Below are 19,796 nucleotides of genomic sequence, written 5' to 3'. Positions count from 1 at the left end.
TCTGGGCAGTGGTCCATCTCTTGGTTCAAATTCTCCGTGTCTGATCTGCTGTTTAGCATCAGAGACACACATGCACAGCCCAAGAGTGAGTCAGGAGTTCACAAACGACTTGATGGGATCTCCTTCCTGTGTTCACCCCCTCTTTACCATCTCTTGGTCCTTTCTAATACCCTGGGGCTCCCCCTTTTGGGACCTCCATCCAGAACACTGAGGTTGTACGCACCTTGCTCTATCTTGCACTTCCAACAACTATACGTATGTCCAAGGCGAAATGCAGACGGACAGAGAAAAACAAAGCAGCAGGAACTTGCCCCCACCCCCTTGAGACAACAGCTCCTGTGATTGAAGAAGGTTCTCTTCCCTCAGAATTCCTGCCGTTTTGGGTCCTGGCTGCCACAGCACTCACTACCAAGAGATTCGTCTCCCATTTCCCAAACCTGAATGAGAAAGATTCTCCTGAAGTTCTCTCTGGCTGTGCCAATGTCCATTTCTGGGATTTTTTTTTATACCAGGCCAGTGGATGCCAGGAAAAAACTGAATTCATATTTTTATTTTTAGCCCAGACCACGCTCCAAAACTCCACATTTGCACAACCAACTGCTTAAATTAATATGGCACTTGGATGTTTAACAATTATTTTTAACCAAACAGTATTCTTCACTGTCTCTTCTAAACCTGCTCTTGCCACTTTTCTGTTGAAGGGAACCTTTTCTTCTCAGTTACTCCAGCCAGAATCCATGGAGTCCTTCTTTACTCTCCCCCAATCTGTCAGGAGATTCTCCAAATGGAAGCACACCCCCGACTTCCACCGCCATACCCCAGTCCAGGCCCCGTCACCCTCCGCCTGAACCACAGCCACAGGCTCCCTGCAGGAATGGGCTCCTGCCACTCACCTGGCCCCACTGATGTGGGCTCTCGACATAGAGACCAGACAAATCTTTAAAAGCCTAAGATTGCATTGCCCTCTGCTGAGAACCCGTTGTGGGCCCCTCATTCAGGGTGGAAGCAGTAATAGCCCGATGCAGACCCCCTACTGCTTCTCTGACAGAACCTGCTATCAGTCTCCTCCCGTCCAGCATGGTGGCAGCATGGGGGGGGGGAGCGTTGCAGACATAAATGCTCTTCCTTCCATCTGTACGATTAATTTCCTCAATTCCTGTCAGTCTTAACTCCAATGCTACTTTCTCAGTAAGGCTTCTTCTGACCCCCCGTTTTAAAGGGCAAGCCCCTCCCCCTCATCAGGCCCCTTCCCCCATTTCTTTCTCTACAGCACTCTGCACTTCTGCCATAATTCACAACGTATTATTTGCCATGCCTACCGCCTCTCTGCTGGTGTGTCAGCTGCATGGCAGCAGAGATCTCGCCCTGTTCGTTCACAGCTGTACTGTACGCCCAGTGCCAACCAGTGCATGGCTCAACAAATATTTACTGTGTTAAAAGAGTAAATATTCCTAGAACACAGTGTGTGAGCACAGCACACAGCAGGAGGACAGGAGACCGAGACCAGTGCTGAGAAGCCACCTTATAGGCCTTGTAAACTGAGACTGAGAGCTGACAGAATCCGCACTATTTTCTCAAACTCACAACTCCCAGTTGTAAATTGCCTTATTCCTGTTCAATTCCAACAATTTTAGTAAAGGGCAGTTATGATACTTGTATATTTTCTCTCTCCTAACAGATTTGACACGTGCATTTCAAAGGGAACACTGCTGTATGTACATACATATATGTATGTTTTTTCCAGAGCAACTAACAAATTGGTCTGTCAACACTGTAAAGTCAACAAATAACTTTCCAAACACTGTAATTAGAAGTGGTCACTGAATTACATTTTAAAGTACAAAGACATGAGAGTCTGCAGTGTAAGAAGTGTGTTAATAAATGCACCTAACTGGGGCACCTGGGTGGCTCTGTCAGTTAAACGTCTACCTTCGGCTCAGGCCATGATCTTGGGGTCCTGGGATCAAGCCCCATGGAGGGCTCTCTGCTCAGCAGGGCGTCTGCTTCTCCCTTTCCCTCTGCTCTGTGTGCCTCTCTCTCAAAATAAAATAAATTTTTTAAAATACATACCCACCCACACACACACACACACACACACACCCCTAACTTCAGAGAACAAAAGAGTGCTGGCCTTTGCAGAGGTCACCCGGGAAGCAGTCCACGAAGCCCAGCGGTGCTATCCACTGTTTACAACACAGGTAAATGTCTGACATTACATGAACCTCTTAAGAAAAGAAGTCTTCTTTTTGTTGTTACACTTTTCTTCCTCCTAAAATAGTCTGACCTTATTAATCAGATTTGGCACAGAAAGGTCTTTTGCTATTTATGAAAATCAAATTCACCCTCATAAGATAAAAGATGAGTCACTACCAAGGATATTCAAAAGAATAAGCTCACATTCTGATGTAAATTCTGAGAAGATTTCAACAAAGGTTATATACAAAACTTTCCAAAATGACTACGGTGTTCCGGACAACATGCATGCAGGATCTAAAAATCCACATTACTTCACAGACACACCTTAAATAGAGTTCCTGGTCACCGTGCCAAGAAACGGCCTTACTACAAAGCACAGCCTACAGTCAGATGAACAGAGATGCCTCCCATCCCTCACCCCATTCCCATGACACCCGAATACTCTCATTTCCTGCCTCTCGTTTTTTAATTTGGGCAATGGTCAATGCCAATAAGAGTTATTAAAGATTCTTTTCCTGAAAAGTTTCTAAAAAAAAGAATGTTAAAAGGGTACTCGTAGTTAGTCACCACATGAACTAAGGGATCAAAATTACCGTCACCCAAAGTAGGACAACCTAATATCAAGTGCCATTGCATAAAATGAAAATGAAAAACAGAGCATGGCCCATTGAGTATTCTTGGCTAAATATTTTAACCTACATCTAAATTTGAGGAAATGACTCAGTCATATCCAGAATGTGTAAACCTCAGTAAGATAATTTGCCTGAATTCTTAAAGAAAAAAAAAAAAAGGTGTTATAAAAAACAGAGATGTGGGGCGCCTGGGTGGCTCAGTCATTAAGCGTCTGCCTTCGGCTCAGGTCATGATCCCAGGGTCCTGGGATCGAGCCCTGCGTCGGGCTCCCTGCTTGGCGGGAAGCCTGCTTCTCCCTCTCCCACTCCCCCTGCTTGTGTTCCCTCTCTCGCTGTGCCTCTCTCTGTCAAATAAATAAATAAAATCTTTAAAAAAAAAAAAAGAGAGAGATGAAAGACTTGTCTTGATTTAAAAAACAAAACAAAAAAAAACCCATAGACCTAACCAAATGCAACATGACATTTAACTGGATCCTGAATTGAAAAAGCAAAGCCAAAAACCACCGCAAACAACATTTTGAGACTCGTGGGGAATCTGAAATTAATGTTAATATCGTTAAGTGTGGTACTAGTTTTGTGGTTATATAAGGGTTTGTTCTTCCTCCTAGGAAAGGCATGCTGGTACAGCGAACGGTCCACCTGGTCATTTTGAAATGGCTCAGCAAGAACAAATGGGAGTGCAAATGAGACCGGGAGGAGGGCAGCAGGAGGAGAGACATATGGGGACGGGCAGATCTTGGTGAGGCGTGTAAAGAGGGTCATTTTTCTGGCTTTCAAATTTCCTGAAGTTTGAACATTTCCAAAATAAAAAGCTGGAGGAAATAAAAGAGAGCCACAGAGCAGTGAAAGTAGTACACATCCTGTCACAGGGGTGTGTGCCCAAGCAAGAAGCCCTAACGGCTATCTTAGTTATAATAAGGTTTCTTGACACAAACCCCAAATCCTCCAATAGAAGAGGCAAGAAACAAAGGCCAGGAATGAGGCAGTCTGCCACCATTTTCTGTGCACACTTAAAAGAAATTTCCTAAACTGTCAAAAGAATTCTAATCCTCTGAACTTGTTTTACTTGGTTCTTACAAATGTGCTGAAGGGTGGTATCATTTGAGGAGCTGTTTCTAAAAAGGAATTTTATTTTACACTACTGGAGCATTATCTCAGTTGGGAAGAACATAGGAGGTGTAGCTGCTTTCTTTAAGGTGAAGATACTGGAGGATAAACTAGAGCTGTGTGGTGTACCAAGATCCCCAATATAATTTAGGACATTGTGGGAAGGTCCTTGGGAACAATCTTAATTATTTTTAAATTGGCTAGTGCTTTCAATCATTAACATTGTATTTTGTATTTTATAGTATTCGTCTATAATCAAATATATATATATATATATTTTATTATGTTATGTTAATCACCATACAGTACATCATTAGTTTTTGACGTAGTGATCCATGGTTCATTGTTTGTGTATAACACCCAGTGTTCCATAAGTAAAAGTACTGGCTTGAGTATATGACAGTCAGTTACATTTAATTTTTCTAATTATATCTGATTTAATACTATTTAAAGAAGTTCAATTCAGATCCAGTATGTTTCTACATTCCTTTTCATTAAGTATATAATTTCAATAGTCATCACTGAATCTCTTTCTCGTAAACACTAAAATTTAGAATACCCATCTAAGAATCACATTATAGTAATGGCCCACTAATACTCTTGTTCACTAGGAATATTATTCTCCCCACAACAATCATTTTTAATTTAACTTGCTTTGAGAACATTTACAAAATATATCTTAAAAAGAATCATATTGTCACTCAGGTTCAAGTGAAAAAGAAAAAAAAGAAAAAAAAAAAACTGAAGAAAGCTAAATGCTAGTCTTTGGTCCAATGTTGCCTGGTGAACTGTCATCACAAAGGGGCAGAAGTGATGCTGACAGGACAGCCAGGGGTGCCGCTGCCTCTGGAGAACCTCTCAGGGCCACCCGGCATGGACTGCGGCCTGTACAAGCTGGGAGGGGCAAACCTTACCAGACCTGCAGCACCAGTTTCCAGGCTGCATGCAGCTAGACTTTCCACCCTGAGGAACTGACTGCAGTCTTCATTTGACTAGGAAAGCAAAGCGTTTACTGTTTCCACAATATTCTCTCCCCCACCCCCCATTTTCTACCCGTGTGGCCGGTCCTGCGTGAAACGGATGAGAGGCGGGGCTGCGGACAGTGACAAGGACTCAGGGACGAGGGCCACGATGCTCAAGCAGCATCTACAACAGGAAGCAAGTTCACATCTTCTTTTAGCTAAGAGGTCCACCAACAAGGGAGGAAGAAACTAAGCATGGTCTACTGTGTCTATTCTAAGAAGCTCTTCTAAGCAGTTCACAGACCAAAAGAGGACATCTCAGGGATCACATGAGCCGTGGCAAATCCATCAATTTAAAACCAACTTTAAGAAAAAAAAAAAAAAAAAAGAAAAGAAAAGAAAGCAGTATTTTCATGAGGATCATCTATGAGAAAAGGAAGGGGAGAAAGGAGTTATGGTGAAAATATCTGTGGATCAAAATATCCAGAAGAGGATTTTTCTCCACAAAAATTTCAGAAACTGCTCCTTTAGATAATACATTAAACCTTGCTTAAAAGAAACTGCGCTGCTGTGAATTGTGCAAGACTCTTGAATCTCAGATCTGTACCTCTGAAACAAATAATGCAATATATGTTAAGAAAAAAAAGAAGAAGAAGAAGAAGAAGGTAGCAGGAGGGGAAGAATGAAGGGGGGAAATCGGAGGGGGAGATGAACCATGAGAGACGATGGACTCTGAAAAACAAACAGGGTTCTGGAGGGGAGGGGCGTGGGAGGATGGGTTAGCCTGGTGATGGGTATTGAGGAGGGCACATTCTGCATGGAGCACTGGGTGTTGTGCACAAACAATGAATCATGGGACACTTCATCTAAAACTAATGATGTAATGTATGGGGATTAACATAAGAATAAAAAAAAGAAAAAAAAAGAAGATAGCAGGAGGGGAAGAATGAAGGGGGGAAATCGGAGGGGGAGACGAACCATGAGAGATGATGGACTCTGCAAAACAAACTGAGGGTTCTGGAGGGGAGGGGGGTGGGAGGATGGGTTAGCCTGGTGGTGGGTATTGAGGAGGGCACATTCTGCATGGAGCACTGGGTGTTGTGCACAAAAATGAATCATGGAACACTTCACCTAAAACTAATGATGTAATGTATGGGGATTAACATAAGAATAAAAAATTAAAAAAAAAAAAAAGAAACTGCGCTGTTGTTTAAAAATAAAAACAAAAATCAAAACTAGGCCCAACTTACGGTGCATCAGTAACCATCACACAAATGTGAAAGTGAACCAAAATGTCCGCATGCATCTTTCTTCATCGAAATGTGAATGTGGTCTCAAAGAGAAATTCGACTCACTCTCGACAGAAAGTGCAACGTAACAATAGCTACATGTGTATGAGCGATGAACTTGAAAGCTTCATTAATTAAAGGAGCAACTGAAATACACTCCCTCAGACTCACTTAGGAAAAACGGCAAAGACAGAAGATGATCCTTTATAAGTAGATGGGAAAACATTAAAGCATCCTGAATTTTATGAAAAATTCATTTAATAAAAATTTTAGAAATAATGGTAATCATGAGAATACACAATCCAAAATGAATCAAATTTACAACAAGTGGGTTCTAACTAACGGGTCCCTGATTGAAGAGGACCCTAGAGAACTTCAGTACTCTGGAAAGAAAATGCTAATTCCTAGACCTCAAAAGCCACGGCCGGCTCATGAGCGAAGAGCTACCACTCATGTTTCTGCAGTGCAGTCAATTAGGCTTCTTCCCTCTAACCAGCGCCAACAGTACGCTCATGCAACCGTTCTACCTTCTTGTGGTTTTAATACAAAACGTTTCACCTTCGAGATATGATAAATATCCAAATTACCAAGTTCATCTTCCTCCCACCCCTTATCTCGCCACCCACTAATTCCCTGTCCAGAAAAAAATCACCGAGATGTTAAACACCACTGTATTAGTCTCTAAGGGCTGCTGTAACAAATCATCATAAACTTGCTGACTTAGGACCACAGAATTCTCCTCTCACAGTTCTGGAGAACAGAAGTCCAAACTGGAGATGCTGGCAGGGGTGGTTCCTTCTGGAGGCTCCTAGCTTCTGGTGGCCACCAGCAATCCTTGGCCTTCCTGGACTTGAAAACGCCTCTCTCTAATCTCTGTCTTCACAGGACCTTCTCCTGCTTCTCCTCTTCTCTTCTTATAAGAACGCTTGTTATGAGACTTAAGATTCATTCATTTAAGATTCATTCAGATAATCCAGAATGAGGTCATCTAAGATCCTTAAGATCCCTAAGATCCTGCAAAGACCCTTTTTCCAAGTAAGGTTACACTCACAGGTTCCAGGCTGTCCTATCTTTGGGGTGGGGGGGGGGGGAGTCACCACTTCACTACAGTCACTGTCCTTCTAGGGTTAGCTATACCCTAATTACCAATAAAAGCTTGCTTCTTAAAAGAATTTCAGAAACATTATCATACCATCATCTTTTTTCCAAAGCTTGTTTTACTTCCAGTATTAGTTACCTGATAATTCTTTTCAGTTGGATCCATTTCCATAGAAATCCTCCTCTGAGTGTTTTCATTAGTCACCGTGAACAAGACTGGCATGGTCGAACAGGCAGATATCAAGGGCTTTACCCACAAGAATAGCATTTTCATGGACGACCGAAGTAGAAACCTTTTAGTGAGTCTTACACATTGACCTGGGTAGTCACCAGTTTCACTGAATTGTGTTTTCATTTCTCCTTATCCACCCTAATCAGGATAAGCACTCTTCTAACGAGAAGGTTAAACAGACAATTTTATAACCTGTCCAGGTACAAACATGCCTGAAGTGTTCAAACACTGCTTTTAATTTTTAAACTGTTACTGCTATTTAATTCATATACTAATAAATTCTCAATGTGCACATCTCAAATGAACTCTACTTTCTGAGAGAACGACTTCATGAAACGGGAATAGCTCCAAATTCTCTCATCAGACCAAAGAACCAAAATTTCAGATTTACTGGGTGATACAAGATTTCATTATCAATGTTAGAAAAGGGCTTTCTTAAATGAGTCTCCCCAAAACGCAGCTCACCTACCTTTTTTGAAGTGACCGAAGAAGTACCTCAGCTCCAAATTCAGGCACCCACCAACCCCAACTTTTGTCCTGGTGCCCAGAAGCACAAAAAACCTGCACGAAGCCTGGCAAGCCCTACCCGCTCCCCCAATGAGGTCTGACCACGTGCGCGCTGCTCTCTGAGGGCACGTACGTTTATATACCCACACAAAAGTTTCAAAGTATCAGTGCAACCCTTCAAGAAAAATGTGACTGATACAATAATTTAAAAATTAAGAAATTATACAGAAAAGCCCAGGAGACACCACAAAAAGAGAGCAACACCCAACATACCCAGCATCTTCTCAACTACCTAAGCTAAAAGAGCACATTTTGAATAAGGACTTTGCTACAAAAGCGAACAATATAGTATTAGTCTCTTTATCGAAAATGCTGCCTTTTCAATTAACACCCTTTTGCCTTATGCCCTGTTGTTGAAAATAAACCAATGGGCGTGAACAATTCATACCTCCACCAGGAATGATTGCCAACTTTGTTTCAACCAAGCCCATTTTTGCAGAGGAAGCTAGAAAGGAAGGAAGAAAATTAAAATTAAGTAAAATCCATTATCAGATTCAAATATTATGACTTGAAAAAGTTAGTAAAATCAGCTACAAATATTCTGTTTACTAATTAAGCCTGTGTTATGGAAATAGTAAACACTGTAAGTGATATACATTAAGAGATTCACATAACATTTCCTGTTAAAAATTGCTCGGCAGTGAATTAATTTTCGACGCAGGAAGACCAAGGTTATGACTACATAATTTGACCTGATACTGCCGAGTCATGTCTGCAGGCTTAGACCCCGTTAATTATTCAGGATGGGGAGCACAGGCTGTGTCCGACAAGCAGGAATCTCTAGCCGCCCAGAGAGCCCTCCAAATCAAACAGCGTAATATATCATATCAGATACAGAGCCTGTCAGGGCCAAATCTCTAGTTACTCTGGACAAATGGTTTTACTGTTCTGACAGCTGGACGGGGTTCCTCTTTCCGTGTTTTGTTTTCACGGCTACTTTAAAACATCTTAATTATTTCTTTATTTGAATATCCAAATGTACTTGGACCACTTCCCATATCCTAATTCCCAGAATCTGCACTCTTTCAGAAATGGACTACATGTACCTTAGCTTTTACATTTAAAACTCATGATTTCAGACAAGTAGAGATCTAAAATAAAGTGGAAAGGGGAAAAGAGTCCACACGGACTAGCAGCTACAAATCCCAAGAAACAGTCAAAAATTATTGAAAACCTAATTATATTGACTAGTCTTAGCAGGCAGCTGCTCCAGGAGTGATAGTGAGGGCCAGGGGAAGAACGGTGACAGACAGCTGTTGCCTGCTTCACCCAGTCCTTGGTCCCAGGGCCCCTCTGTGTCACCCCAGTGTGACCATATGGTGGCAGTCTGCGGGGCTCTCGCAGGACAGGGGGAGTGACGGCCGTGGTGCCGGACTGCCTGGGTTCCAATCCCAGCTCAGCCACTGATTCTGGGCCTGTTACGTCTCCTCCCCGTGCCCCGGCTTCCTCAGCACCAGAGAGCGCCTATCACAGAGGGCTAGTGGGCCGACTGTGCGAGCTAACACACGTCAGGGGCTTCGAGCAGGGCTGGGCACCGGGTCAGCGCTCAGCACGCAGCCAGCACTAAGTGTTCTCATTATTATTTTCATCATCGCCTCATCTGACCCACAGGAAACCAAGCAAGACGAAAGTGAACCTCAAAGAGATTAAGTTATCATTTCTGTAGCTGACAAGAATTAAGTGCTTGGACTGGGCACATGCCACAGATTAGTTCACCTGATCTTCACAACAGCTCCTGCCATTTCCCCCATTTTAGAGGAGGAAACAGATCGGAAAAGGACAGGGCCTGTGATTCAAATTCAGTTCTGTCTGACCCAATTCCCATTCTCCTCCCCTACTTGCTAAGGCCAATAAGAGACTCTATCAGACTGTTTTCTTAACTGGGAATCTTCAATACTTCATCAAGTCCAACGGGTGACCTCTTCTAAATATTCTACTCAACAACAGAAAAGAATAAAATATTTGGAATTATCTGAAGAGTAAGCACAAACCTCATTTCTGATAGGATTAATTCTCACCTGCTACGCGTATATCACATGCTAGAGCCAGCTCAAGGCCACCACCCAAAGCAAGTCCATCTATCGCTGCAATTGTTGGCACTGGAAGGTTAGCTGAAATAGACGGAAAGATTTTATGTTTCTCCAGGAAGATCATTACTTTACTATGTAATTTATTTCAGACTTTTTGTGAATTTATTTTTAAACGGGATACCATATTCAGAATTGTGTAGTCCTTTTCCTTTAACAAAATAGTCATTTCCTTTGTTATTATTCTTCAAAAACATGCGATGATTGTGTAGAGTTCCACCAAATAAACATGCAATAATGTCTTTAAGTCTTCCCATATCATTGAAATACTTCCATAAATATTTTTTGTTGAATTAGCACAATTACAGTTGCAACTTTGTAATCTTAGAGTCTAACGTCTTTTTTTTTTTTTAAGATTTTATTTATTTGACAGAGAGAGACACAGGGAGAGAGAGACAGAGAGAGCACAAGCAGGGGGGAGGGGGAGAGGGAGAGGGAGAAGCAGGCTTCCCGCTGAGCAGGGAGCCCGACGCGGGACTCGATCCCAGGACCCTGAGATCATGACCTGAGCCAAAGGCAGACACTTAACCAACTGAGCCACCCAGGTGCCCGGAGCCTAACATCTTTTATGAGATGTTTGGTTCATACAAATTTCTATGTGAAATGACTTAGGTATAATTGCAAAATTCATGATCCTTTATGGGTCACCATGGTACTCAGAATGACAGTCTCATCCAATGAAGTAATAAATCTTCTCAAACCAGACAAAAGCCGACTGAGTGGCTGCTGGGGCCCTGCCCACTGGTTCTATCACTGAGGAACGAGTACGACGCGCCCTAGCTAGAAAATGACCAGGCTCTCTATCGAACGCACACTTGAGATGGAAGAGTCATCTGAGAAGGTCCTGAGGACCTTCCCAAAAGCATGCCTGGGAAGGGGTCAGCCAACCACAGAGCTCAAACCAGACTTTCCTGAGCCCCGAATATTGTTTTAATGAGATTTTGTAAATTAGAACATACAAATTTCATTTTTATAACTGGTTCAAAAACTGACTGGTTAATTATTCTGTGAAGCAGACTCCTCCTTATTAATTTTATTTTTGACAATGGTAATGTGAAGCAAGGCTGGCCAAACTTATTATAGTATAAAAAGAACGTGGTACCATCTCTTCTTGACTGCTCTGACAACAAATAAGAAATAATAATCACGTGGCGTGACATATTGGCTAATGCTACAGGGGTAATCTTATTGTAATACATAAATAGAGCAAATCAACACGTTATATACCTTAAACTTACACAATGTTATATGGAAATTATAACTCAATTTTTTAAAAATAGGTAAAACGTAAGGAAGGAAGTAAATAGGTAGTACCATCCCTAAAAATCTCTTTCTTCCACAGGTATTCTGAAATATGAAATTCCAATCAGAGAGATTCATTCTTTGACTCCTTTTAAAATACACAAATTTGTTGAAGTACACTGAGGTTTAGTCACACATGAAGGAATTTATCAGACTTACTTCAAGAGTGAAGTCTGAAAAGGCTGGGATGGAGCACATACACATACTGCCCCCGAAGACAGAAGCACTCCCGGGAGAGCAGGGATGGATGGGGCTGCAGCGCAGATATGCTTCAACTGTTTGGACCTGCCTGAACATTCGGGGGGGAGGTGAGGGTTCGAGGGGCCAGGCCGGACTCAAAGGTACTCCCCGGGTACACTTCACAGCACACTTGGTGAACAAATAAACAGAAAGCTATGTCAGGGTCTACCGTCAGGAAATGAATTTAATGAAAACACAGTATCTGGTTAAGTTTATCTGTCAAAAAAGAAAGAAAGAAAGAAAGAAAGAAAGAAAGAAAGAAAGAAAGAAAGAAAGAAGGAAAGAAAGATCAATAAAGAAATATAATGGCAAGTGCATCTGAGTGGCTTCCAAGATCATCTCCAACCACGACAAGTCAAGTGGAGCTACTCTGCTACCCAGCTCTCAATCCTCTCTTTCAAGAACCTAGCAATAGAGATGACCATTATTGCTAGACCCCTCCAGTCTCCTGCTTCCCCAGTTGCATGGGTCTCCCATCAGAACCTTCCCCTTGGCTTCCTTCCAGCTCACCCCCCAACAGAAACTGCCCAGGAGGTCTCATTCCCACCCAGAACTTTTACCACACAGAATACCAAGGATGTCCAAATCCCTACCTCAAACCCAAATCTCCCTCTCAACTTCAACTCTCTGACTACCTGCCTCTTGGGACAGCTCCATTTAAATGCTTTCATGTTCAAACCAACTTCTTGTTAGTCCTTCTTCTAGATTCTGTTTCACACGCGGCAGTATCTCCACCCACCAAGCTACCCAAGACAGATACCCAGAGTCATCCCGGATGTCCTCCTTCCCACAGCTCACAAAGCTGCAAGCCCCCCTCCCTTTCCTACAGCCAGAGTCCTGGGTCCCTTCATTCCTCAGCAGCACGAAGTCCCTAACAGACTTTCACCTGCGACTGGCCCCTTCCAATGCCTCTTCCATATTTCCTGTATAATAATCTTTCTAAAATGCAAATGCAGTCATGCTATTCCCCCATTTAAAACTGTACAATGATTTATTCCACACTCGGGATAAAAATGGAGAAAACAACTAACATGGCACAGGAGGCACCTGATAAACTAGGTTCTGTCCACCTGCCCCACCTCTCTCCAACCTCAGGCACATACTCTATGTTCCAGAAGTTCTTCCCATCCATGCCTGTGGACAAGGTGCCCTCTGCCTGGCATGCCTAGCTAGCACCTAATGATCTTTCAAGGCACTGCTCAAAAGTCCCTCCCTTTGCACCTCCATGGCACTCTGTACGTACTTTCTAGCAGAGCATTTACCCCCGCACCACCCATTCTGAAACAGAGATGAACATCACATCAGTGCTGGAAAACAACACCCTTCTTCCTACACTGGGACTGTTTCTTCTGTCCCTGTGACTTTAAACCCCGTATTCTCCCTGCTTTTCTTATTATGAATTTCTTTCACTAATACTTTAAAGAAATAACATGAATATATGTAGCCCAATGGAGCTACAGAAAATATCGATAAAGTGTAAAGGGTTCCTGAGCGGGGGAGAGAGACCAGGAAGAGGATGGAAGTGTTCTCTCCTTGCCCTGTGAAAATGCTGAAGGCACTCACCAGCCACCTGCAGGAAGCTGGCTCTTCAGAGATAGGAACCATAAAGGTGAGTTTAAAAGACCTCTATAATCAAACCCAGGCCTGAAATATATGTACTACTGAGTTCCAGTTTCTGAAAATTCCAACTCCTAACTAATAGGGGTTATCTCATATTCTTTAGATTCCTGCCCCCCAAATAGGAACAAATTCATATGCAAAGAGGAATTTTTCTTCGCATCAAATCGTGAACTGAAAATGTAAACTAAGTACACAGGTTGAAGGAATAAGTTGACTATAAATTACAAAAGTAAAATTCCACAAGTTCATAAGCCCTGAAAGCACCCCAGTAAGCATACAGCAAGATTACGATCCATGGTCATCTATAATGTTCGTAACACTACATCAGGGAACAGATGCCTCAAAAAGACCTGGCAAGGCTTTGCTCTACAATTTTATTAGTAATATTTTCAAATAAATATCATAATTAAAAATCACACTAGCCAATAGACAGTTTAAAAGCTTTTATTTTTTAGAAGTATAGAATGTCATTAAAAGGAAAAAGAGGTAATGCACATTAAAAACACAAATACAAATGATTAGTAAATATACCCTCCCTTTCACTGTAAGAGGTGCTATAAACAAACATTATGATGATAAAATAAAACGATGGGGGAGAAGGCATGCGCACCAGGCAGGTTTCAGGTTCTGCCTGACCTGGAGTAACAAGGTAGGAACCAGGAGAAATAAACAAATACAAACATGCTAATCTGGGAGATGGGGGTGGGGGCGAGTGGTGAAATGAATTGTCTCAAGCTCAAGTTTTTTAATCCTGAAGTTAAAGAAGTAACACTTTCCCCCTATATGCTTGTATTCTTTGGAAATAATGATAATTATTTTTAAATTTGATAGTTAAAAACTTAAGAAATTTTCCCAATGGGCTAAAAGTTTTTTAACATTACATTTTATGTGAAATATATAAAATAAAATTACAAAAAATGTAGGGTCAGGTCCTTATACAAAACAAGAACAAGGAAAATAGGGTATTACCACTCTCAAATCATTAAAAAGGTAAATTACTTTCTCCTTTCAAATGCTAATGAACATAAATTAGCATTACATAAAGCAGTCTATAAAATTTTTCCTACTAAAAAATTACTTAAGTAGAACAGTTCAATTAGCATTCAGTGAGTAATTAAATTTCAACCATTTTACAATATTATAAATTCTGAAGTTCTAGTGTGTCAACTGTATACTTCAATTAAAAAATTTCTTTAAGAGGAGGGGGAAAAATGGCAGAGGAGTAGGGGACCCTATGCCAGCCATCCCGGGAATTGAGCTGGATATCTACCAGACCACTCTGAGCACCCACGAAACCAGCCTGAGATGTAAGAAGATCTGGATCTCTACAAACAGAATATCGCAGGCGGTTGGTTTTGAGGTACAAAACGGGGAACCGTGATAACGCTGGCAGATATCAGGATAAATGGCAGCGGGAAGGTGCCTGGCCGTGGGGATCCTACACCGCTGGTGAGCGACAGCATCACTCGCTGGGGACGGACCGGTGGCGGCGGGGAAAGGACTTTAGGGCAGCCCCTGGGGCGGAAACCCAGAGCGGCGGGGTCACGGGCACGCAAACTGCAGCCCCCCGGACGGAAACACAGAACGGCGGGGTCGCACGGGTGAACTGCAGCCCCCGGGGTGGAAACCCAGGGTGGCGGGGTCACGCGCACGCAAACTGCAGTCCCCGGGAGGGAAACCCGGTGCGCCAGTGAACTGCAACCCCCGGGGGTGGAAACCCCAAGCGGTGGAGTCACGCACACGTGAACTGGGAGCAGCTGGTGGTTTTAGAAGCACAAAGGGCAGAGACAGGCCCGACCTGGAGGCAGGAATGGGGAAACTGCGGAGGGGCGCACAACCCAGGACGCTGCAGTTTATAGCAGCACGGACAGAAACAGATACAGTGCGGCCTGGAGAGCTCCCTGAAGAACAGACCGCAGTCTCTCTGCTCTGAGGCAGAGGGTTGGAAACGGTCTCTTCTGCTCTGACTCGGGGAAGAGACACGGAAAGCCGCCGGGGAAAGGTGCCAGAGAACAAAAGCCCCAGAGACTGATTCCCACTGAACCCATCCCCCGCCACAGGGGCGCAGGGCAACTCCGCCCAAACAGGGTTGCCTGAGTAACAGTGCGGCAGGCCCCTCCCGCAGAAGACAGGCTGGGAAAAAAAGAGGCCAGCAACCCTAAGGTCCCAAGAAAACAGGTGCATCTGGCTTGGGTTCTGGTCAATAATTTGGACTCTATACATTCCCTCAAACACCCATCAACAGAATGACTAGGAGGAGGAGACCCCAAAACAGAAAAGACTCAGAGATTATGATTTATGCAGCAGATTTACAAATGGATGCAGATATAACCAAGATGTCGGAGATGGAATTCAGGCTAGCAATTGTGAAGACAATGGCTAGAATGGAGAAATCAATTAATGGCAACATAGAGTCTCTAAGGGCAGAAATAAAAGGGGAATTGGCAGAACTTAAAAATGCTCTCAATGAGATCCAATCCAATCTAGATAATCTAACAGCTAGGGTAACTAGGCAGAAGAGAGGCAGAAGAGAGGCAGAAGAGAGAATAAGCAATCTGGAAGACAGTATAACAGATAAAAAGGGAAAAGAGGAGGCCAGGGAAAAACAACTCAGAATCCATGAAAAGAGAATCAGAGAAATAAGTGACACCATGAAGCGTTCCAATGTCAGAATCACTGGAATCCCGGAGGGAGTGGAGAGACAGAGAGAACTAGAAGATGTATTTGAGCAAATCGTAGCTGAGAACTTCCCTAATATGGGGAATGAAACAAACATTTGAGTCCTAGAGGCAGAGAGGACCCCTCCCAAGATCAAGAAAAACAGGCCAACACCCTGGCATGTAATAGTAAAACTTGCAAATCTTAGAACCAAGGAAACCATCTTAAGGGCAGTTAGGGGGAAGAGATTCCTTATGTACAGAGGGAGGAACATCAGAATAACATCAGACCTATCCACAGAGACCTGGCAAGCCAGAAAGGCCTGGCAAGACATATTCAGGATACTAAATGAGAAGAACATGCAGCCAAGAATACTTTATCCGGCAAGGCTTTCATTTAGAATGGATGGAGAGATGCAGAGCTTCCACGACCGGCAGAAGCTGAAAGAATAGGTGACCACTAAGCCGGTCCTGCAAGAAATATTAAGGGGTTCTATAAAAGGAGAAAGACCCCAAGAGTGATCTACAACAGAAATTTACAGGGACAATCTATAAAAACAACGTCTTCACAGGCAACATGATGACAATTAATTCATATCTTTCAATAATCACTCTCAACTGAATGGCCTCAACGCTCCCATAAAACGGTACAGGGTTGCAGACTGGATAAAAAGACAGGATCCATCCATATGCTGTCTATAAGAGACTCATTTTGAACCTAAAGATACATCCAGACTGAAAGTGAAGGGATGGAGATCCATCTTCCATGCCAACGGACCTCAAAAGAAAGCTGGGGTAGCAATTCTTATATCAGACAAATTAGATTTTAAGCTAAAGAGTGTAGTTAGAGACACAGAAGGACACTATATCATTCTTAAAGGGTCTATCCAACAAGAAGATCTAACAATTGTAAATATCTATGCCCCCAACATGGGAGCAGCCATGTACATAAGCCAACTGTTAACCAAAATAGAGTCATATTGATAACAATACATTAATTGTAGGAGAGCTCAAGACTCCACTCTGAGCAATGGACAGATCATCTAAGCAGAAAATCAACAAGGAAACAAGAGCTTTGAATGATACATTGGACCAGATGGACCTCATAGATATTTACAGAACATTCCACCCTAAAACAACAGAATACTCATTTTTCTCGAGCGCACATGGAACTTTCTCCAGAACAGACCATATACTGGGTCACAAATCAGGTCTCAACCGATACCAAAAGACTGAGATTATTCCCTGCATATTCTCAGACCACAATGCTCTAAAACTGGAATTCAATCACAAGAAAAAATTTGGCAGAAATTCAAACACTTGGAAGCTAAAGACCACTCTGCTCAAGAATGTTTGGGTCAACCAGTAAATCAAAGAAGAACTTAAACAATTCATGGAAATCAATGAGAACGAAAACACATCGGTCCAAAACCTATGGGATACCGCAAAGGCGGTCCTAAGGGGGAAATACATAGCCATCCAAGCCTCACTCAAAAAAACAGAAAAATCCCGAATTCACCAACTAACTCTACATCTTAAAGAACTAGAGAAAAAGCAACAAATGACGCCTAAGCCACGTACTAGAAGAGAAATAATTAAAATTAGAGCAGAAATCAATGAATTAGAAACCAGAAACACAGTAGATCAGATCAACAAAACTAGAAGTTGGTTCTTTGAAAGAATTAATAAGATCGATAAACCACTGGCCAGACTTATCCAAAAGAATAGAGAAAGGACCCAAATTAATAAAATTATGAATGAAAGGGGAGAGATCACGACTAACACCAAGGAAATAGAAACAATTATTAGAAATTAATATCAACAACTATATTGCCAATAAACTGAGCAATCTGGATGAAAGGGAGGCCCTCCTGGAAACCTATAAGCTGCCAAGACTGAAACAGGAAGAAATCGACAACCTGAATAGGCCAATAACCAGTAACGAGATTGAAGCAGTGATCAAAAACCTCCCAAAAGACAAGAGTCCAGGGCCTGATGGATTCCCTGGGGAATTTTACCAAACATTCAAAGAAGAAATAATACCTATTCTACTGAAGCTGTTTCAAAAAATAGAAACAGAAGGAAAACTTCCAAATTCATTCTATGAGGCCAGCATTACCTTAATCCCCAAACCAGGCAAAGACCCCATCAAAAAGGGGAATTTCAGACCGATATCCCTGATGAATATGGATTCCAAAATCCTCAACAAAATCCTAGCTAATAGAATCCAACAATACATTAAAAGGATCATCCACCACGACCAAGTGGGATTTATCCCCGGGACGCAAGGGTGGTTCAACACTCGCAAATCAATCAGTGTGATAGAATACATTAATAAGAGGAGGGAGAAGAACCATATGGTCCTCTCAATTGATGCAGAAAAAGCATTTGACAAAATACAACACCCTTTCCTGATTAAAACTCTCCAGAGTATAGGGATAGAGGGAACATTCCTCAAGCTCATAAAATCCATCTATGAAAAACCCACAGCGAATATCATCCTCAATGGGGAAAAGCTGAGAGCCTTTCCCTTAAGATCAGGAACACGTCAAGGGTGCCCACTCTCGCCACTGTTGTTCAACAGAGTACTAGAAGTCCTAGCAACAGCAATCAGACAACAAAAAGAAATAAAAGGTATTCAAATTGGCAAAGAAGAAGTCAAACTCTCTCTTTTCGCAGATGACATGATACTTTATGTGGAAAACCCAAAAGACTCCACCCTCAAATTACTAGAACTCATCCAGCAATTCAGTAATGTGGCAGGATACAAAATCAATGCACAGAAATCAGTTGCTTTCTTATACACTAACAACGCAACTGCAGAAAGAGAAATTAGAGAAATGATTCCATTTACAATAGCATCAAAAACTGTAAGATACCTCAGAATAAACCTAACCAAAGAGGTAAAGGATCTATATTCTAGGAACTACAAAACACTCATGAAAGAAATTGAAGAAGGCACAAAAAGATGGAAAAATATTCCATGCTCACGGATCAGAAGAATAAACATTGTTAAAATGTCTATGCTACCCAGAGCAATCTATACCTTCAATGCCATCCCGATCAAAATTCCAATGACATTTTTCAAAGTGCTGGAACAAACAATCCTAAAATTTGTATGGAATCAGAAAAGACCCCAAATCACCAAGGAGATGTTGAAAAAGAAAAACAAAGCTGGGGGCATCACGTTGCCCGATCTCAAGCTATATTACAAAGCTGTGATCACCAAGACAGCATGGTACTGGCACAAAAACAGACATACAGACCAATGGAACAGAATAGAGAACCCAGGTATGGAACCTCAACTCTGTGGTCAAATAATCTTCGACAAAGTAGGAAAAAACTTGCAATGGAAAAAAGACAGTCTCTTCAATAAATGGTGCTGGGAAAATTGGACAGCCACATGCAGAAGAATGAAACTCGACCATTCTCTAACACCATTCACAAAGATAAACTCAAAGTGGATGAAAGACCTCAGTGTGAGACAGGAATCCATCAAAATCCTAGAGGAGAACATAGGCAGTAATCTCTTTTGACATCGCCCACAGCAACTTCTTTCAAGATACATCTCCAAAAGCTAGTGAAACAAAAGCAAAAATGAACTTTTGGGACTTCATCAAGATAAAAAGCTTCTGCACAGCAAAGGAAACAGTCAACAAAACAAAGAGGCAACCCACAGAATGGGAGAAGATATTTGCAAATGACACCACAGATAAAGGGCTGTTATCCAAGATCTACAAAGAACTTCTCAAAGTCAACACCCAAAAAACAAATAATCAAGTCAGAAAATGGGCAGAAGACATGAAA

General features: G+C 42.2%; 1 protein-coding gene across 5 annotated transcripts in view; it reads right to left on the bottom strand.

The window, feature by feature from the left end:
• Positions 1 to 19,796, bottom strand: part of AUH (AU RNA binding methylglutaconyl-CoA hydratase) — a 188,423-nt gene that overhangs the window by 108,017 nt on the left and 60,610 nt on the right. For all 5 annotated transcript variants that reach the window (XM_035029187.1, XM_035029183.1, XM_035029184.1 and 2 more), the window contains 2 exons: positions 10,102 to 10,194; positions 8,472 to 8,528 (listed from right to left, as the gene is read on the bottom strand). In XM_035029187.1, the coding sequence (XP_034885078.1) occupies positions 8,472 to 8,528; positions 10,102 to 10,194 (150 nt within the window). The remainder of the gene's footprint in view (positions 1 to 8,471; positions 8,529 to 10,101; positions 10,195 to 19,796) is intronic.

The sequence above is a fragment of the Mirounga leonina genome, unplaced genomic scaffold, assembly GCF_011800145.1.
Source record: "Mirounga leonina isolate KUSES-001 unplaced genomic scaffold, KU_Mleo_1.0 Mir_224, whole genome shotgun sequence".
Lineage (NCBI taxonomy): Eukaryota > Metazoa > Chordata > Mammalia > Carnivora > Phocidae > Mirounga > Mirounga leonina.
Note: the sequence above shows the minus strand (reverse complement) of the source record. Positions and strands in the feature narration are given on the sequence as shown.